This window comes from Lissotriton helveticus, chromosome 2_1 (genome assembly GCF_964261635.1).
Source record: "Lissotriton helveticus chromosome 2_1, aLisHel1.1, whole genome shotgun sequence".
Lineage (NCBI taxonomy): Eukaryota > Metazoa > Chordata > Amphibia > Caudata > Salamandridae > Lissotriton > Lissotriton helveticus.
Window position 1 is genome coordinate 1287636588 of NC_136059.1, and position 22296 is coordinate 1287658883.

The following is a 22296-nucleotide window of genomic DNA, read 5'->3' on the forward strand; positions in this document are numbered from 1 at the left end:
GCAGAGGGGGCATTTAAGGTTTGATTTAGAATATAATCGAAGGAGTAAAGGCAGTCCGGCACTTTGCCTTTATTCAGCCCACCAAATTGAGAGTCTAGTCTAGTCCGGGGCACATGCTATGGATTTCTATGAACCGCCATCACTTTGGTTCATGCAAAGACATTGAAAAGTTTGGTGTGCATAAAAGCTTTCCATTTTTCGAAAACAAACTCTCAAAGAGGGAGTTTGCTTTTGAAAAATGTGAACTAATGGGCCCTACACCATGGGAGTTTTCCCCCGTATTGTGGGGGGGCATTCATTTTTTATTTCTTACTGTCCGTTACTGCCAGCTTTTACCTAGTGATGAAGGACAGCAATAAAAATCATTCAACTACCCACTCCAATTGGGCAGTTGGTCGGATGACTTACCTTTCCAGGCCCATACTCCATCAGGCTGTCAGAGGAGCATGTCAGCAACAGGGCTGAACTAGGCTCTCTTGTGAATTTACTGTTGGTACACCACCCAGCCAGCCCTACATTTGGTGGGTGGAGTACCCTCGCTGCAAACCTCTAAAGGCCCGATTACGAATCTAGCGGTCCACTGACTGCCAGACTTGTGTGGGCGCGTTGAACTCCCAACCGCCCTATTACTATTTGGGCATCAGAACGCCACAAACATGCCGTAGCCGCCAGGGAACTGCCTTCCCCTGGCAGTGTTGTCGCGGTCAAGACTGTAAAATTCTTGGTGGGACCGCTGTGGTCCCGCCAATCATTTTTTGAGTTTCCTCTCCACCGGCGGTGGCATGGAGGTTCCTCCTCCATGAACAGTCAGGTGGAGAGGTAACAACTAGGGCTATGCATGGCTCCCTTTGCCTCCTCTGCATGTGGATGCACGCAGGGGGGCCCAAAATGTCTCTTCGTATGTGTTTGCGCACCAGTTCCTGCACAAGAATGGACTTTTCTGTTCCTCCCATGTAGGAACTGTTTTTGGTGTTCTCATTACAGGACCCATTTTTAGGGCATCACAATAGGAACGTTGAAAAATGCCCCGCTGACAGGAGGAAACTCCTAATATGGCAGGTGGTCAGACCATGGCTTTGGCAGTGCGGTGGCAGGGCGGACCTGGCGCCGCACCGCCAAAGTCAAAATCAGGCTCTAAATCAGGTCTGTAATTGTAAGTATTTTCCACCTGTTGAGCAAACCTGTTCTAATTCAAACAGAAATCAAGCCATTGTAATGTTGAAGCAGAAGGCTTATGCAATTCATTATTCATTCTCCATTGGCATCATGGTTTTCAAGGGACCTCTTACCAACTAACATATTTCACAATTATTTATTTTCACACAATGCATATTGAACAGTTTCAATTAAACTTTGCTTGTTAGACAATTTGCGAGCACAGATCTTTCTTTTATGAGCACAATGATAATTGAAGGCGTTTATGGCCTCCAGCAGAATAAAACAGCTAAAAAAAAATTAACAGTTGCAAAGCCTGCACTTCATTGGATGAAATAAACCATAAACGAACCCACTAACTCGGTTGAATTTGTGTTTTAGAAGCAAATGTAAAAAAAAACGAAAGTATGATAGCAAAGTCAAAATCGACCATGAAAATTGTCGAGTTTGAAAACACTGCACAGAAACGCTCCCAGAGGTGGCTGATCACTGACCTCTGAAATGAAGGCCTTGGCGGTGGTCGGGCTCATCACCAGGATTGCTCGCCTCAGAGTGTCCCTGTAGCGGTTTAGCTCCTCGATTCGCAGTGTGGTAAATAGTCCGGTGATCATTCTGTTGATGTTGTTCTCCACCTTCTGCAACGCCACATCCATTCCCTGCTGTGAGACTCGGTCCAGGAACTCCTGTATTCCACGGATATCTGAAAACATCAAATGCCAATCAAAATGATAATCAGCACACAGCGGCCATGTCCGTCTCGTGGAACTGAAGGCTGCCTGTCAAATGTTATTAACTGCCTGAACCACCTACACGTTTTTTTAGCTGTTTTCTATCACGAGCAAGCTTAACCTGTTACTGCTGGTCTGTTAGGATATGAAAGTGCACTTTCTGGCTTATTGTCACTTCCGTTAATTCAGATCACTTATGATTGTTCACAAAAATCAGTAGATATACTAATAGCATCGATGCACACATTACAGTTTTAATACTAAACACATTTGATGGCCAACAATCCCCACTTGAGGTTAAAAGCAGACTTGTAAAAGCCAAACATGGGCAATCTGGCAAAGTTTACTTGCACTGCGAGGAGTTTCTTACCCTCATCGAGAAATGTATACTTTGAAGCCAACTTTTAAAGGTAACACTGATTTGTAGGACTTCATTCTAGGTGCTTAGAAACCAGTACCACGTTCAGTTGTGCACATTTAATACAAATTATATCTCCATCTACATACTAACCAGCCTGATGTGTGTCATGCCTCATTCTTGTTACCAGAGTCTATTTTATTGGACCGAAGGATTAGTGCGTTTAAGTTGATGATTGGAGGCCTACAGACCCCAACAGTCGTGTTTACACTTGGGGGCCACTGTTCAAATCCTGGCTTTGGTGATACACTTAGCATCATGTGATTCTGGACAAATCATTAAGGGGCATATTAACGTAGATGTGACTCAGCGCTGCAAGTCACCTTGCTGCGCTGCGTGACACGGAAAGGGAAGGAATGTGCAGTATTTAACACAATATGGCGCATTCCTGCCTTGTCTCAGCACTGCCGCACAATGGGCTGTATAGTGCCAATGCAGGCACTCTTGTAATGGTGCCTGTGTTGTAAGCCGAATTATTTTTGTGCAGAAAAGGACACCTTCCTGCACAAACACAGTCCCCTAAGGCATTTTCCTCTTTCTATGTGTGCTGCAAAATGCAGAACACATAGGAAGAGGAAAGAACACACATAAATAAAGATATTTCTCCACTTTTCGCCTCCCCTGGGAAGGCTTTGCATTTTGGCACATTCCCGATTCTACCAGTAATGGCAGATCTGGGAATGCATTAAAATCCATCGGTTTTGTGTGGGAACACCCAATTACCACCCATGGAATGCTTCACTTTGCGCTGTGTTGTGTTACTCCAAATTTATCAAGTAACTCAGGGCCACACAAGATGGTCTTGTGTGGCTTCATAAATTGCATTTAAAAGTTGCATCCCGCACGCAGCCCATTGCATTGACCAAAAGCGATGCAACCCATACATAAATATGACACTCAATCTCCCCCTGCCTGAGTGTAAAATGTTGTGTATTCCTATTCGATGTACATGATCTACAATTGAAACCCTTTAATCTACAGTTCTCTGTTGCTTTATAGCTAGGTTTGTGTTGTATAAATACCCATACAAATATGAGGTAACCAAAAAGATGCCTGAACTCAGTGGAGATTAGCAGTAAGGTACAGTAACAGCAAAATGTTTTGCTGTAATTGCTATGCTGATGGCATTCTCACCTGGACTCATCAGAAAGAGTTGGCCTTCTGCTCCTTACATAGGAAGAAGAGAAACACCCTAGTGATGGTGGGGTCATGTAGGGAGAATCACCTTTTTGGATGTACTTATAAAGAATGGATAAAGGAGAGGATCCCTCTAATAGAAAATATAAAGGGACATTAAAATACATGCATAGAATCAACTTACAGGTAGGGGGAGTCAGTGATGGGAAAGAAGCAGTGATGACTTGTCAAATGCTTCAAATGAGAGGTATATTTCCAAACTGGGGAAGAAGCAAGGGGCCCGATTCACAGAACTAACTTAAGACAAAATCCTAAACTTACTACCATTTTGGTATTCACAGAAGGCACTTACTCATTTTGGTATTCACAGAAGGCACTTACTCATTTCGGTATTCACAGAAGTTAGGAGTCCTAACTTTAGGACTCCTAAATGCCTTCTGTGAATACCGAAAGTCTTAAAGTTAGGATTTTTCTCAATTTAGTAGTAGTAAAGTTAGGACTCCTAACTTTAGGACTCCTAAATGCCTTCTGTGAATACCGAAAGTCTTAAAATTAGGATTTTTCTCAATTTAGTAGTAGTAAAGTTAGGACTCCTAACTTTAGGACTCCTAAATGCCTTCTGTGAATACCGAAAGTCTTAAAATTAGGATTTTTCTCAATTTAGTAGTAGTAAAGTTAGGACTCCTAACTTTCAGACTCCTAAATGCCTTCTGTGAGTACCGAAAGTCTTACAATTTGGAATTTTCTGAACTTTACTACTACTAAACTGAGAAAAATCCTAATTTTAAGACTTTTGTTATTCACAGAAGGTATTTAGGAGTCCTAAAGTTAGGAGTCCTAACTTTACTACTACTAAACTGAGAAAAATCCAAATTGTAAGACTTTAGGTATTCACAGAAGGCATTTAGGAGTCTGAAAGTTAGGAGTCCTAACTTTACTACTACTAAATTGAGAAAAATCCTAATTTTAAGACTTTCGGTATTCACAGAATGCATTTAGGAGTCCTAAAGTTAGGAGTCCTAACTTTACTACTACTAAACTGAGAAAAATCCTAATTTTAAGCCTTTCGGTATTCACAGAAGGCATTTAGGAGTCTGAAAGTTAGGAGTCCTAACTTTACTACTACTAAATTGAGAAAAATCCTAATTTTAAGACTTTCGGTATTCACAGAAGGCATTTAGGAGTCCTAAAGTTAGGACTCCTAACTTCTGTGAATACCGAAATGAGTAAGTGCCTTCTGTGAATACCAAAATGAGTAAGTGCCTTCTGTGAATACCAAAATGGTAGTAAGTTTAGGATTTTGTCTTAAGTTAGTTCTGTGAATCGGGCCCAAGGTGTTGACACCTTCTAAAAAGGGGACTGCACAAGTTTTCAAGATATTGACATCCATACTCAAATAGGGACTCAAGAAAAGAACACTTCTATGGGGGAACGAGTAAACAGGATCAATTTCATATTTGGGCACCCAGCTTTTTATATAGCATTCTTCCACATCTCTATTCTTCTAAAAACCCGATCATTATACATTTTCAGACTTTCCCAGATGACCCTTCTAAGTTTTCTCTGTACCATTTTGTCCAGAGGCCTATAGTGTAACGTGTCTTCCACTTTCATGAAATGGTCCAACATTGCCCTCTTGGTTCACAGCAGCCCGACTTTTCTATGCTTTACCACAGCATTTTTCCGTTCTTGTAATCGTGCAGTGCAACTTATAAGGCATGTGATTCACAAAGTGTTTTGCTTGTAAAGGAGTGACTTTCCTCTGGTGATTCACAAGTAGGAGGGTCATTTAGACCTTGTAGGATGACCCACCAACCTTCACCCTGCTCCCAATGGAGGGCCCCTCTCCACAGCTAAAGAATCCTCAGACAGAGCATCAGGTATTACAGTAGATGCACTTTTATCACAGATGAATGTCAAATAGGCCACCATGTTTATGTTCCTGCCACCTGCTTACCATTCCCATTTGATTTTCAGCAACAAACCCCTGCACATCAGGAAAAATGTATTCACTGTTGCCTAGCCTGGGAGTCCCGGAAAGAAAGAAATAGCGGCAGTACCCTTCCGTAAGTATGGTATGCTTCTCCCACCGTGATTCCGTCGATGTTGGGCAACCGGATCACAAGAATTGACTGAGGGTCCACCAGAGGAACCTTGGCTTAGAACCAACTCTAAATGGTGAGAAAGAACTGCAGGCTCACCAATTTATAGTGGTGCCCCAACTCTGCCGAATTCTAAATCACTCCCTAAGTTACTAGTAATTATGCCTACTTACACAACCCATTTTGTGAATCAGGCGTATAGTTTTATTGGGTAACTTACAAGGTAAAGTACAAAGAAACTAATTATAATTATATAGACTGTATCATTTATACAGGGCTGAAAAGTGAGTCTTATTATGGTATGACAAACAGAAATATAAAAAAGGATGCATATTTTAATAATTCAGCTTTCTTGGTAGTACCCATCCACTAAGCTCTAAATAAGGCCTTGTGATATGAATATTCATGGTATGATGGAGGAGGGACAGATTTTTAGCATATGGCAGCAAGAAGTCATTTGCTGTAGTTGGAATAAAGCACCTCATTAGTAGCAAAGAATATGACCAGTCAACTGCAGAAGAAATTGATCCTGCATCCCCCATGATCAAAATACCTCGCTGTACCATGACATGCAAGAATTGGTTTCATAATTGCAAAATGTAAGGAAACCCCATTTTGTAATACCATAAAACGCACTGATTTTCACAATCAGTGGAAGTTGTTAATTTAAATGATGGCTAACAAGTCATCAGAGACATTTATCACAAATTTAAATGTGTATGCCTGACTTCTTAAAAATCATAACTTGATCTGTATAGTTTACACTGGAATCACAAAGAATGAAACATGAAAACATGAGCGGGATGTATGCAAGAGAATATTACTCATTCTTGTATTACATTATTGAACATTTCTTGGAGTGTGTCAAAAATACTAGTAAATGTACAAATGCACTGAATTTGTGGGTGTACAAATTCAGTTTTTCTGGTCCCTGAGGCTTACATGGAAGACAGCCAAGGTTTTGATTGTTTCATGAAAAACAGAAGCTCTTGCTGAGTCTGGATATGGAGAGGGAGATTATTGTAATATTTGGCTCAAATTTAGGCAAAGAGCAGCTGTTTGGGTGAGACATGCACATTCTAATGACCCACCAGAGGAATGCTGTAGAATAGCGAATTCTTCTTGCAGGTGTGTACTGGGTAAAGTAGGGCTGTTGTCATGGATGACCATATGCAAAAAGAACAATTGATGGACAGAATGCAGAACAATGTCATACATTCACCCCAGTACGAGATCTGGGCCTAAATCCATCGTTTTTGGCTCACCATGCCATTCCAGTTTGAACCCAGCCATATGCAAATGAATCTTGACCCTGAGCCCAATTGGAACAGTCCAGCCCGAACTGCCAGGCCAGGACCTCCCTGAACTGGAAACAAGCATCCTAGGACCAGTTTCAGGCCTTCAACCCTTATCAGCCAGGATAGCTTAACTCCAGTGGTATGGAGAGCACGGGACCCACGTCTGGCATACCCGTCCCACTCGGGGTGACAAATGCAAAAAGAACAATTGAGGGAAATAATGCAGAACAATGCCATACATTCACCCCAGTACAGAGATCTGGGCCTAAGTCCATTGTTTATTTGCTCACCATGCCATTCCAGTTTGGGTCCAGCCATATGCAAATGAGTCTTGACCCTGCACCCAATGGGAACATTCCAGCCCGAACTGCCAGGCCAGGTTTTCCCTGAACTGGAAACAAGCATCCTAGGACTGGTGTCAGGCTTTCAGCCCTCATCAGCCAGGATAGCTTGACTCCAGTGGCATGGAGTGCACGAGACCCACGTCTGGGCATACCCGTCCCACTCGGGGTGACAAATGCAAAAAGAAGATTTGATGGACAGAATGCAGAACAATGTCATACAATCACCCCAGTACGGAGACCTGTGCCTAAATCGATTGTTTTTCTGCTCACCATGCCATTCCAGTTTGGACCCAGCCATAAGCAAATCAGTCTTGACCCTGCGCCCAATGGGAACAGTCCAGCCGTAACTGCTAGGCCAGGTCCTCCCTGAACTGGAAACAAGCATCCCAGCACCGGTTTTGGGCTTTCAACCCTCATCAGCCAGGATAGCTTGACTTCAGTTGCATGGAGAGCATGGGACCCACGTCTGGGCATACCTGTCCCACCTTATGACAAATGCATTGACATCCAATTTATAAGTGTTTGTCAATGGAAAGCTAGTAAAGAGAAACAGGATCACTCCACACTGAAGAGTAGCAGGAAAGGCAAAGGGGATAATGCGAAGCCAACTCAGACTTGCATGTGCCTTACATAGGAACAAAAGATGGACTAGTGCATAACCTCCCATTCGATTTGTTATTAAGCATGAAATTCAACTCTTCTGGCAGAGTTTACCGAGTTTTTCCCACTCTGTGCTCCGCGTAGCACGTGGAGTTCTGAAAAACTTTGCAGAGTGGAGTTTTTTCCTAGCTCGCCAATGTTAAATTGGCAAGCACGAGCGAAGAAAATCTTACTTTAGAACACCTCCCAGTGAGATTTCTCAACACGGGTAGTTGCGGATGGTCGCTACGGCTGGCAATGAGAAACCTTCTGTTCATATTGAGGAAGCTGTCACACGAGTAGAATATCTACTTGAGCTGAAGAGTAAAGCAGCACACTCTTGCATTGTGCATGGTGCCATTCATGCTGATTTTACAGTACAGAACAAATATCCGACGTTAAATCAGTGCAAACGGCACGATGTAATACACTCTTCAACTTAAGGAACTCTGTGAACTCCGCCCAGGACTATTTGTCAACCAGAAACTTAAATTTAAAGTCTTTTATCCTTAAATTGCAAATACATGTAATGAAAATGTGTAAATTCCAAGTTTTGGCTCAATTAGGATTTATGGTCAACTCGTAATGAGGACTTAATGGTAAGACAAAAATTGCATTTCCCATCTCCTTATTTCTATAGAATAAAAAAGCTACTTTATGTGCATAGTAAAATGTTTTTTGTTTTTTTTAATTAGTTCCCTATCCACCTATCACTTTATTTGATGCGAACAGTAGAAGACTTATGTCAGAAATGTGTGCATTGTAATCTTTTGGAACAAAGCTTCTGGACTGCCTATAAATGTCTTTGTTGTTTTATATTCTTACAATGTCTTGACTATTTACAACTAATCTTATTTACTCTGAGTCCAGCTTTTCTCTTCCCGGTGGCAAGCTTTGAAGGGTCATCTCGCCTGTCAGAACCAATGTGAGAAAATGTTTGAGCAGAAACATGAAATTTGAGAAAGCTGCCTTTGTAGAAATTTCACTTGTAGTAAGGGTTCACCATTTTCCTCAAGTCAGTTCTGTTAGGTGTATCTCACAGAACGTCCTGCTTCTTGCAGCATTTCTCAGACTCATGAATCAGCAAAGCTAGCACAAACTTGAACTGGTGAAACCTGCAAAAAGTTTAACAGTAGCAAAGAATTGAGAAAAAATGGTTTCAGTGCCTTGCTTTTGATACTGTATTCCCCCCCCCCAAAAAAAATCACCCATATTTTGGAAAGGTCAATGAAGGCTACTATATAGTAACAAGGAGGAGATGTGGCCTGGTGGCTAAAGCTGCCACATTTGAAACCTCAGGACCCAGGAAGAAATCCCAGCCTCAGCGCTTGGTTAAAGGCCAATCATTTAATCCCTCTGATCCTAAAACCATGAAATATAAAGTGTGTGATAAATATTTGTATGATGCCCTCTTGATGTACATGCTCTGGTAGATCCTCTCCTGACACATAGTTGTGCAGGGCTCTGTTGCTTCATAGTTAGGTTTGCGCTATCAAAACACCAATGTACAAACATGGTGAACAATATCCAATTTCCTAATCGTGAAACTCATTGCTATAACTCAACTGTACTCTTTCAATATAATTAAATACGGAGCATGTTTTGTTTCTTTCTGTCAATTGGCTTTCACACCGACATGTATGTTTCTGCACAAATGATAACCTTCAGTTGTCAAAATATGGAGTGTTTGTAATGTGTCTGAGTAAATATTTTGAAGAGTAGGAAAATTATCCAATGTTAAAGTGGCAAGTCACCAAGTCCAGTGTAATCGCCAGCAGTATGCAAACACATGCAAAGAAGCAACCTGAATTAAATATAAACAAAATACTTCAATTAGAGGCCTTAAATATTTATGCAAAATTATGTAAATGAGTATAAGGAAACAATGGCAATGTGCCAAATTGGTAAAAAACATCTTTAAGATGGTCTAGAGACAAGCTTGAGAATATTATAGTCACCACCAATTGCAAACAACGTCGAGGTAATTATGAGAATTTAAATTGTTTAAGGGAAATGTAGTTGATGTTTCCAGCTTGCAAAAATACCCTAAAATGCCATAACATTTTCCAAACTGGCAATCTTGAAAATGTAATTTCTGGTCTATGTTCCTATTATCTCAAATAAACTACTATTGCATTCAAGGAGTTTGTTTTGAATCCTGCTTCTTTTGTACCTATTGTTTCCAAGCATCTCACAAAGATATACAAACACACCTTTAAGGCAATCTACGGTGTTTGTGTTTAATTCACAATGATTTATAGCAAGCTCTAGGAAATGACAATGTTGATATGCTAATGAGCTTCCTGTTCTCGAAAAGGCTGTCATCGATGACACATATATAATGTGTGTGCACACATACCGCCACTAGGTAACTAGGTAGTTATAGTTAGGTTTGCTTTTCCATAGAAAGACCATTTTTTGTTTTGCTAATAACTTCGGCCCCGTCTGACAAATCTTTTTTTTTAAAAGCTTATTTATTTATTTTTATTTTATTTTTTAAATGCACTTCCCACTAAACTAGGCCGAAAGCTTTGCCCACATCCATCATAAGAATAACAGCTTATTTCTTTCGGGCAGAATAGAAATTGAGAGCCTTGATGAAATAATTTGTATTATTCCTTATCCGTCTGCCAGGCAGGAAGCCATTTTGGTCACTATGGAGTACCGTTTGGGGTAATGATGCGAGTCCATTTGCCAAGATCTTAGTAAAAATCTCATAGTCACTATTAAGCAGACTGATCAGACGATAAGAGTTCGTATCATTGCCAGGCTTGTTTTCCATACTAATATTATAAAGAGAGTCCAAACCTTTGAGGCGGGTAATCTCAGTAACCACAGCACCAATCACAACACCCAATACAGCGTTGGAAAGGGCAGTTGCAGCAGAAAGACATAGGCTATGCAGATGGCCACCCTATTTTTTTTTTTTGCAGAGTTTTATATAGCGCGAACGTGACCCAAACTGAATCAGGTATCAGAGCGCTTTACATAGCACCAGTTACGTTACATGAGGACATACATTTATTTTTGTTAGGCACAGGGAGATTAAGTGATTTGCCCAGAATCACAGGATGTTTGGCATCGTTACCAAGACTCGAACGCAGATCCCCAGTTCCGAGGTCGAGCGCCTTAGCCGTTAGTTCAACTCCTCTATACATTTAAAAGGTAAAAGAACCGTGACAGCAAAGTAGTCCCTTGTGAGCGTGTCTGCGTTGTGCTGTGGGCGTGGGCTGGGGGCGTGACTAACACTGGGGCGTGTGGTACGGCCATCACATCGTGGGCGTGTGCTGGGGTCGTGACAAACACTGGGGCCGTGACAAACGCTGGGGGCGTGTGTCCGCCCTTCATGCCATGTGAGTCGTAAATACAAGCGCCAATTACGTTGCTGCGCAGCATCAAGGGGCACGCTGGGGGCGTGACACACTGGGGGCGTGAGATACGCTGGAGGCATGTGTCCGGCCCTCATGCCATGTGAACGCAATTGCGCCGCATCAAGGGGCACGCTGGGGGTGTGAGAAATGCTGGGGGCGTGTGCTACGTTTCGCCCTTTATGCCATTGGGTCGTACATTAATCAGAAGATCGTCTGCTGTGGCCGAGTGCTGGGGGCATGACAAACGCGTTCACCTGGAGGCCTGGTAAGTAACGTTACTGCAGCCTCTCCTGCGCGCTGTTACTGAACTCTCTCATTCAACGAAATTATACGCGCCTGCTACCATCAACCAGGGCTCTAGCCGGGCTCAGGCGGCGGATCAGTACACTAATTACATGCGCCTGATAACATCAACCAGGGATGCAGCTGGGCCTCAAGCGGGGGAACACGCCCCTGCTAACATCAAACAGGCGTGCATCTGGGCCTCAAGCGGGTGAACACGCAAATGAGCGTGTCTGCGGGGACAATTACTGCATCCTCTCCTACTCGCTGTCACTCAACTCTCTCATTAAACAGATTTACCCGCGGCTGATAACTCTCTCATTCAACGACATTACACGCGCCTGCTAACATCAACCAGGGCTGTAGCCGGGCTCAGGCGGTGGATCGCTACACCAATTACACGCGCCTGCTAACATCAACCAGGGCTGCAGCTGGGCCTTCGCCGTCCCTATTTTAATGAAACAAAAAATGTTGTCTACCGCGAGATTTTAAAATAAATTGCCCTTGCCAAATACACACATTACACACATTCTATTTCATACCCGGACATTGTTGGGACGGGCTGCTAGTTGTTCTATTAAGCTTACTACCATGGATTCTGTGAATGATTTAGGAGTTTCACAGCCTGGCACAATTTTTTGAACAGCCTAATTTAAAACATGCTTAGCTATTACGAGAAGTATTCCATCCATGCAACAAGCCTTGGCCTTGGAGAGGAGCTAATCACCTGCTTTATTTTGACCAAAGTGATTGGGTCGATGATGCTAGCCCATAAATCTGCTGCCAGAGCAGGCTGTATAATGCCACCCAGACACATTTTTAATATGTCAGGAGTACGACTGTGCACATCTGAATTTAGTTTTGCATGGTGTTCCCTGAAAACCTCAGCTGTTTACTTTGGCTGAGTAACTCCTCTAGCTAGCCCTGGATCAAAAATTGCTTTTATGGAATTATTGTTATTTTTTTGTTTTGCTAACCAGGCCAAGTGTTTGGCCATGTCTTCACTTTTGAACAATATGTGGTACGGTTCACTACAGCAGCTATGGCTGTGTCGGTGCATGAGTGGATTTCTCAGTGGTATATCTATGAGTAACTATATACGTAAAAGGCAGTATATGTGAGTGTTAGAGTATATAAGTGACTATTTGTGAGAGTGACTAATTGTGAGAGTGGCTGTATAGACAAGTGTGTGCTTGTGTGAATGATTGTATAAGAGAGTAACTGTGTTAGTATCTAGATGAATAAGTGAGGTGGTGTGTGTATAACTGTATAGGTGAATAAATGGCAATGTGATTGATTCTTTACGTGGCTGAGTAGGTGTCTGAGTCACTCTATGGGTGAGTGGCAGTGTGTGTGTCTGTATGGGTATATGACAGCCTATATCAGTGGCTGTATAGATGAGTGATTGCGTGAATGAGTAACTGTATGTGTTAGTGAGTGGATGTGTGTGTAGACCTATGAATCAGTAAGTGGGTATGTACTAACTAGTATTGATGTGTCTATGGTACTGAGATTGGTAGTCTATATTTTATGAAAGGTTATATTAGGGTGTGACGAGGTACATCAGAGATTAAGTGGATTATGTCATCAGGGATGTCATTTGAGATGTCATCAGTGACATCACTGACCATGTCATGAGTGATGTAATATGAGATGTCATCAGCAATGCATTGCAGGGGCGCAAGTTATAGTTAGCTCAGCTAACTATCACAGACAAATTTCTCTGGTTTTGTACGAGTGAAGTGTCAGCGTAACTATGACATTTCTGAAACCGTTGGTTTTTTTCAGTGAATTTATAAAGTTTTTTTAAATGCTAATTCCTAACTATAATGTCCCTGAGACCTGTGTTTTTTCAGTGAATTTCTACGATTTTTTAAATGCTAATCCCTAACTATAATGTCCCTGAAACCTCTGTTTTTTCAGTGAATTTCTAAGGTTTTTTAAATGCTAATCCCTAACTATAACGTCCCTGAAACCTGTGGTTTGTTTCAGTTTATTTTTCTACGGTTTTTTAACACCTTGACCGCTGAGCAAATTCCGCTGTGGTGCTGGAGAATTAATGAGTGGGCAGGAGCCGTCCGACGCATGGAACAGGTTAAATACTAATTCCTAACTATAAAGTCCCTGAAGCCTTCTAACTAGGCCTACATAGATAGGGCATATCCAGAAAGAGGAAGAGAGGTCCATACAGAAGGAAGAGAAATGCAGAAAGAGGCCACAGAAGTCCAGAAAGAGGAAGAAAGGTGCAGAGAGAAGCAAGAGATGTGCAGAACGAACCAACACAGGTGCAGAAAGAGGCCTACTTTGACTGTACCTTACAACAGACTCATACACAGTACCCAAATAACGAATCCTTCTCCCAAGATGTCTTAAACCTCACCTTTCTTTTGAAGTTTCACTATAAATTGACTGCTCAAAATGTTAGGCTTAACAAATATAAAACAGCAACCCTAATCATAATACTCTGTAAGTCTGACCATGTTTTTGAAGGTATGCAAGCGTGTTTAAGTTTTTACCTACTGACATGTTAAATGAAAATAAACTTACAAACACTTGTATACCTGTGTTTCAAACAGCATTCCCTGTAAATTTGTGTAAAAAATGGTGTATGCATTTCTTTATGCTCACAATATAGGGCATATGGGTATTCAATAGTATATTTGAGGATCTCTATAACATATATAAATAAGACATGTCTGCCTGTGCAACCGAATGAAGAGCAGAACTGAGAAGATTTTACAACCTATAGGAGAAGTTACACGCTTTTTAAGGTGCCATCTTCAGATGCATAACACGTGTAAGAATACATATACAAGTAGACATATACCTCAGTCACAAGAGCACGCAGACCTTTAAACTTGACAGCTTGCATTTCCCATTTGAGTACAGAAAGAGGTGAATGAAGTTGAGAAAGAAGCAAGAGAGTTGCAGAAACAGGCAAGAGAGGTGTAGAAAGAGGGAACAAGGGTGCAGACCGAGGCAAGACAGATACTGAAAGAGGGAACAGGGGTACAGAAAGAGGCAAGAGGGGTATAGAAATTTGGTAGAGACATGCAGAAAGAACTAAGAGCAGTGCAGAAAGAACCAACAGAGGTGCAGAAAGAGGCAAGGGGGGTACAGAAGGAGGCAAGAAAAGTACAGAAAGAAGCAAAATAGGTGGAGAAAAAGGCAAGAGTGGTGCAAACAGAGGCAAGAGGGGTGCAGAAAGAGGGAAGAGGGGTGCAAAAAGAAGCAAGAGGGTGCACACATTTGCAAGATAGGTGCAGAAAAAAGCAAGACCAGTGCAGAAAGAACCAACAAAGGTGCAGAATGAGACAAGAGGGGTGCAGAAAGAGGCAAGAGAAGTGTAGAAAGAAGCAACTGAGGTACAGAAGGAGGCAAGGGAACTGCAGAAAGGGGCAATAAAGTTGTAGAAACAGGCAAGAGAAGTGCGGAAAAAGCTAACAGGGAGGCAGAAAGAGGCAAGTGGGGTGCCGAAAGAAGCATGAGAGGTGCAGAAAGAATCAAGAGAAGTGCAGAAAGACGCAACAGAGGTGCAGAAAGAGGCAAGAGAAGTGCAGAAAGAGGCGAGAGTTGCAGAAACAGGAAAAAGAGGTGCAGAAAGAAGCAAGAGCAGTGCAGAAGGAACCAACAGAGGTGCGGAAGGAGGCAAGAGGGGTGCAGAAAGAAGCAAGAGGGGTGCATACATTTGCAAGAGAGTTGCAAACAAAAGCAAGAGCAATGCAGAAAGTACCAACAGAGGTAATGAAAATGCCAAGAGGGGTGCAGAAAGAGGCAAGAGAAGTGCAGAAAGAAGCAACAGAGGTGCAGAATGAGACAAGAGGACTGCAGAAAGAGGTGAGAGAGTTGCAGAAACAGGCAAGAGATGTACAGAAATAGGCAGGACAGGTAAATAAAGAGGCAAAAGAGGTGAAGAAGGAGGGAAGAAGAATGCAGGAAGAGGCAAGGGGGTGCAGAAAGAAGCAACAGAATTACAAAAAGAAGCAACAGATGTGCAGAAATAAGCAAGTGAGGTACAGAAAAAGAGGGAATAGGGGTACAGAAAGAGGCAAAAGAGGTGCAGAAAGAAACAATAGCAGTGCAGAAAGAACCAACAGATGTGCAGAAAGATGCAAGAGGGTTGCAAAAAATTGCAAGAAAGGTGAAGAAAGAAGCAACAGAGGTGCAGAAGGAGATGAGAACTGCAAAAAGAGGCAAGAGAGTTGCAGAAAGAGGGAAGAAGGGTGCAGGAAGAGGCAAGAGGGGTGCAGAAAGAAGCAACAGAGGTACATAAAGAAGCACAGGGGGTACATAAAGAGGTAAGAGAAGTGCAGAAAAAAGGTACAGAGGTCCAGAAAGAGGCTAGAGAGGTGCAGAAAGAGGGAAGAGTGGAGCAGAAAAAAAGCATGAGCAGTGCAGAAAGAACCAACAGAGGTACAGAAGGATGCAGGAGTTGTGCCGAAAGAGGCAAGAGGGGTGCCAACATTTACAAGAGAAGTGCAGAAAGAAGGAAGAGCAGTGCAGAAAGAACCAACAGAGGTGCAGAAACAGACAAGAGGATTGTAGAAAGAGGCAAGAGAAATGCAGAAAGAAGCAACAGAGGTGCAGAAGGAGGCAAGAGAACTACAGAAAGAGGCAAGAGAGTTGCAGAAATAGGCAAGAAATATCCAGAAAAAAGGAAACAGGGGTACAGAAAGAGGCAAGAGAGGTGCAGAAAGAGGGAAGAAAGGTGCAGAAAGTAGCAACAGAGGTGCAGAAAACAAGAGGGGTGCAGAAAGAGGCAAGCGAAGTGCAGAAAGATGCAACAAGGTGCAGAAAGAGGCGAGAGAGGTGCAGAGAGGGAAGAGGGATGCAGGAAGAGGCAAGAGGGGTGCAGAAAGAAGCATGAGAGGTACAGAAAGAGGCAAGAGAGTTGCAGAAACTGGAAAAAGAGGTGCAGAAAGAAGAAAGAGCAGTGCAGAAAGAACTAACAGAGGTGCAGAAGAAGGCAAGATGGGTGCCAAAAGAGGCAAGAGGGGTGCCAAAATTGGCAAGAGTAGTCCAGAAAGAAGCAAAAGCAGTGCAGATACAAACAACAGAGGTGCAGAAAGAGGCAAGAGAGGTGCAGAGAGGGAAGAGTGGTGGAGAAAGAGATAAGAGGGGTATAGAGAATGGCAAGGGAAGTGCAGAAAGAAGCAACAGAGGTGCAGAAGGAGGCAAGAGGAGTACAGAAAGAGGCAAGAGAGTTGCAGAAACAGGCAAAAGAGGTGCAGAAAGTAGAACGAGCAGTGCTAAAAGAACAAACAGTGGTGCTGAAGGAAGCAAGAAGGGTGCAGAAACATGTAAGAGAGGTCCAGAAAGAAGCAAACGCAGTGCAGAAAGAACAAATAGTGGTGCAACAAAAGAGGTGCAGAAAAAGGCAAGCGAAGTGCAGAAAGAAGCAACAGAGGTGCAGAAGGAGGCAAGAGAACTGCAGAAAGAGGCAAGAAAGGTACAGAAAAAAGGGAACAGGGTTGCTGAAAGAAGCAAGAGAAGTGCAGAAAGAGGAAAGAAGGATGCAGAAAGAGGCAAGATTGGTACATACAGAAGCAACAAAAGTGCACGAAGAACCAAGAGAAGTGCAGAAGGAAGGAACAGAGGTGCAGAAAACAAGAGGGGTGCAGAAAGAGGCAAGAGAAGTGCAGAAAGATGCAACAGAGGTGCATAAAGAAGCAAGAGAGGCACAGAGATGGAAGAGGGGTACAGGAAGAGGCAAGAAGCGTGCAGAAAAAACAACAGAGGTACAGAAAGAGGCAAGAGAGTTGCAGAGACAGGCAAAAGAGGTGCATAAAGAAGCAAAAGCAGTGCAGAAAGAACCAACAGAGGTGCAGAAGAAGGCAAGAGGGGTGCCAAAAGAGGCAAGAGGGGTGCTGAAATTTGCAGGAGAGGTCCAGAAAGAAGGAAAAGCAGTGCAGATAGAAATAACAGAGGTTCAGAAGGAGGGTAGAGAGGTGCAGAGAGGGAAGAGTGGTGGAAAAAGAGATAAGAGGGGTCCAGAAAAAGGCAAGAGAAGTGCAGAAAGAAGCAACAGAGGTGCAGAAAGTGGCAGGTGAAGTGCAGAAAGAGGCAAGAGAGTTGCAGAAACAGTCAAAAGAGGTGCAGAAAGAAGCAAGAGGAGTGCAGAAAGAATCAACAGAGGTGCATATGGCGGCAAGAGGGGTGCAGAAAGAGGCAAGAGAGATGCAGAAAGAAGCAAGATCAGTGCAGAGACAAGCAAAAGAGGTGTGGAAAGAGGCAAGAAGGGTGCAGAAAGAGGCAAGAGGTACACAAATGGGGAAGAAGCGTGCAGAAAGAGAGCTGAAGATAGAAGCAAGAGAGGTGTAGGAAGAAGCAAGAGAAATGAGGAAAGAAGCAACAGAGGTGCAGAAAGTGGCAAGAGGGGTGCAGAAAGAGGCACAATAGTTGCAGAAACAGGCAAAAGAGGTGCAAAAAGAGGGAGCAGGGGTGCAGACAGAGGCAAGAGAGGCACAGAAAGAACCAATAGAGGTGCAGAAAGAGGTAAAAGGGGTATAGAAATGTGCAAGAGGGTAGCAGACAGAGGCAAGAGCAGTGCAGAAAGAACCAACAGAGGTACAGAAAGAGGCAAGAGGGGTGCAGAAAAAAGCAAAAGAGGTGCAAAAAGAAACAAGAGGGATGCAGAGAGAGGCAAGAGAGGAGCAGAAAGAGGCAAGAGAGGTCACTCCAAGGCATGAGAGTTGCAGAAATTTGCAAGAGAGGCCTCCAGATAGTTGCCTGCTTCTGTTTTGTTTTATTATTGTTACAAGGGGGCTGTGTAGCCCCCCTTCTCTTAATATTTTGTGGGCCCTGGCAACCCCATCCCCCAGGGCCTGACCCATTTTTAAAAATGGCCTTGTTTTTTTTTTTAATTCAAACGGGAGGGGGGCCGCATGGCCCACCCTTACCTGGGACAATTTGGGCCCTGGAGACCCCATCCCCCAGGACCTGGCCTCGTTTTTTTCTTCTTCCCCTTAATCATTTATATGGGAGGGGGCACAGGACCCACTTCCCTTGGACACTTTTGGCCCAAGGGACGCCATCCCCCGGGGATTGGCCTTTGGTTGGGGACCGTGGGGGGAGCCCCAATGCCCCGTGATCCCAGCCAGCTCTCCACATCCTGCAAGAGCCGGCATTGCTTTTGGACGAGGGGAGCTGCTGATATGCAGCGCCCTTTGCCCAAAATCCATACTGCATCGCTTCATGGAAGCAGAGTTTGGAATGACTCGGCTGGAGCAGAGGCCAAGGACATGTATGTAGCCCTGGGGAGGTGGTGGTCCCTGGCACAGGGGGCCAGCAACAGACCCCTGTATTTCCATAATTAGTGCCCTGGGTAAGTGGTTGTCCCCGGGGCAGTGTGGGGGGCTCGAATCCCCACTCTTTTTTAGAGCTAGTCCTGTGGATGTGGCAGTCCGCGGGACTGCGGAGCGATGCAAGGCCCCCGTATTTAATCTTTGAAGGCCGGGGGAGATGGCGGCCCCCAGGCTTGGAGGCCTCCGCAACCATTATTTGCAATGCTCTGGGGAGGTGGCTGTCCCTGGGGCAGCGTGGGGGGCAGGAGTACCCCCACATTTTTTATTTAAAAAAAGCCCTGTGGAGGTGGCGGTGCCCAGGGCTTGGAGGGGCCTGTGAGGCCCCCACTCATTATAACAGAATTCCCCAGGGAGATGGCTGTCCCCAGGGCAACATGGGTGCAGGAGCCCCCCTATATTATATTGTAAAGCCCCGTGGTGGTGGTGGTCCCTAGGGCTGCAGGGGGGCAGTATCCCCCGCATAATATAAATAAAAATCCCCAGGGAGGTGGTGGTCCACAGGGCTGTCGGGGCCTGCATGGCCCACGCAAATGTTATTCACATTGCTCTCTGGACTTGGCACACTTGGGGGCTTGTTAAAATGAAGAGCAGTACACCACGCTTAGTTTTTTAAAAACAATTTCACCCACATTTGCACACCATACACAAATCCCTGTGGGACCCCTGAGCAGGCCTAGGGGGTAGGGTGTTTCTACCTGTCCCCTTTTATTGTTTTTTTACCTTTTTTTTGTGACTCTGTTCAACCGAGTCACAAGATAGCTGCCAACACTTCCTAGTTTGAAGTGTTGGCAGCCAATCAAAGACAAGCTTGTGATTGGGTGGGTTTGCGAATCCACTGCAGTCACCAGATATATAATCTTTTTAATAATTGAATTTCTCAGGAACTCCTGGACGAATTTACACCATTTAAAGCAAAGAGTGCACTCTAGACAAGGAGGTACCTCTCTGCCTAATTTGGTGTAATTCAAATCAGAAGTTCAGGCTGTAGATGCGACAAACAATTCCTATGGGAATTAACACAGGGAAAATGAGTTTTAGTATTCCCCTTTTTTCTCTGCCCCACTTTGACGAATCACCCTGAAACTTTTAAGACAGGAGCTGACCGGAGCACTCCATTAGTTTTGAAAATTTCGTGAAGATTCATCAAATGGCGCCAAAGATATTGGCAAATAAAAAAACGCTTTTCCTATGGAAAATAGGTCCTAACTATAACTACTTACAGGAGCAAGTGAAGTGCACAAAGAGGCAACAGAAGTACAGAAAGAGGCAGGAGGGGTGCAAAAACAAGGAAGTGAAGTGCTGAAAGAGGCAAGTGAGGTGCAGAAGAGGCAAGAGGGGAGCAGAAAAAGGTAGAAGAGGTGCAGAAAGAAGGGAGACAAGTGCAGAAAGAAGCAACAGAGGTGATGAGAGAGGTGCAAGTGGTGCAGAAAGAGTAAGAGAAGTGCAGAAAGAACGAACAGAGGTACAGAAAGAGGCAAGAGAGGTATAGAAACAGGCAGGAAAGGTGCAGAAAGACGGAACAGGGATACAGAAAGAGGCGCAAGAGAGGTGCAGAAAGAGAAAAGAGAGGTGCAAAAAGAGGCAAGAGGAGTAGAGAAAGAGGTAGGAGAGGTACACAAAAAGGCAAGAGAGGTAGAGAAAGAGGTAGGAGGTATGCAGAAAGAAGCAGCAAGTGCTGAGAGAGGCACGAAGGGTGCAGAATATGCAAGAGAAGTGCAGAAAGAACCAACAGAGGTATAGAAAAAGGCAAGAGAGATGCAGAAACAGGCAGGACAGGTGCAGAAAGAGGGTACAGGGGTACAGAAAGAAGCAAGAGAGGTACAGAAAGAAAAACGAGTGGTGCAGAAAGAGGCAAGAGAGGTGCAGAAAGAAGCAAGTGATGTGTAGAAAGAGGCAACAGAGGTACATAAAGACAGTTGCTGAAAGAAGCAACAGATGTGTGGAAAGAAGCAAGAGAAGTGCAGAAAGAGGCAAGTGAGGTACAGAAAGAGGTCTGAGAGGTGCAGAAAATGGCAAGAGTACAGCAGACTAAGGCAAAAGGGATGCAAAGAAGGGTGCAGAAAAAAGCAAGAGAGGTGCAGAAAGAAGCAAGAGAAGTGCAACAATAGGTAAGAGAGGTGCCGAAAGAGGCAAGAGATGTTCAGAAAGAGGCAAGGGAAGTGCAGAAACAGGAAAGAGAAATGCACAAAGAGGCAAGAGAGGAGCAGAAAGAGGCAAGGTAGGTGAAGAAAGAAGCTAGAGAAGTGCAGAAAGAGGCAGGAGGGGTGCAGAGAGAAGCAAATGAGGTACAGATAGAAGCAACAGAAGTACAGAAAGATGCAATAGAGGTGCAGAAACAAGCAAGAGAAGTGAAGAAAGAGGCAAGAGAATTGCTGAAAGATGCACAGAGGTGTAGAAAGAAACAAGATAAGTACAGAAATAGGCAAGTGAGGTGCAGACAAAAGCAAGAGCTGTGCAGAACGAACCAACAGAGGTGGAAAAAGAGGCAAGAGGGGTTCAGAAAGGTGTCAGACGGGTACAGAAAGAAGGAAGAGAAGTGCACAAAGAGGCAAGAGAGTTTCTGAAAGAAGCAACTAAGGTGTACAAAGAACCAATTGAAGTATAGAAAGAGGCAAGAGAATTGCTGAAAGAAGCAACAGAGATGTTGGGTTTTCTCTATTGTGAGGCATACCCCAATAACTGGTTAATATTGGGAATTTCCTTGTACCCTTGTAAGCTGCAATTTCTGATCGAAAAGTAATAGCTTTGCCATGTTTAATATATTTAGAATGGTAATAATAAATCCTCTTTGCTAGGAAAGTTGGATTTATCATTACTATTTTAGAAATGCCACTTTTAGAAAGATACCAAAAGGCTAGCCTGGCTGATGATGGCTGATTAGCCAGAAACCAGTCCCAGGATGCTTGTTTCTGGTCCAGGGAAGACATGCTTGGCAGTTCGGGCTGGACTGTTCCCATGAGGCACAGGGTCAGACTAATTTGCATAGGGCCATGTCTGAACTGGGGTGGCAGAGTGAGCTAAAGAATGATGATGGATTAAACCCAGATCAGTGGACTGGAGGTGAGTGCTTGCAATGTTCAACACTCCATCCATCACCCCCTTTGGTTTTGCTTTGGTCGCCCTAAGTTGGCAGGGTTTGCCCAGACGTGGGTCCCTTGCTCACTTTGCCACTGGATTCAAGCTAGCCTGTCTGATGATGGCTGATTAGCCAGAAACCGGTCCCATGATGCTTGTTTCCGGTCCAGGGAAGACATGGCTTGCCAGTTCGGACTGGACTGCTCCCATGAGTCACAGGGTCAGACTGATTTGCAGAAGGCCATGGCTGAACTGGGGTGGTAGAGTGAGCTAAAGAATGATGATGGATTAAACCCAGATCAGTTGACTGGAGATGAGTGCTTGCAATGTTCAACTATCCTTCCATCATCCCCTTTGGTTTTACTTTTAGAAAGATGCAATTTGTCCTGAATCCACCAAGTTTCAACCCACACTGCAGGAGTGAAGAAAAACCCCAGTCCCCT

The 22296-nt window shown here is 43.9% G+C and overlaps 1 protein-coding gene across 1 annotated transcript in view; it reads right to left on the minus strand.

The window, feature by feature from the left end:
* Positions 1-22296, minus strand: part of GRID2 (glutamate ionotropic receptor delta type subunit 2) — a 2545914-nt gene that overhangs the window by 1372684 nt on the left and 1150934 nt on the right. The window contains exon 4 of the mRNA XM_078676229.1: positions 1650-1855. Coding sequence (XP_078532355.1) covers positions 1650-1855 — 206 coding nt within the window. The remainder of the gene's footprint in view (positions 1-1649; positions 1856-22296) is intronic.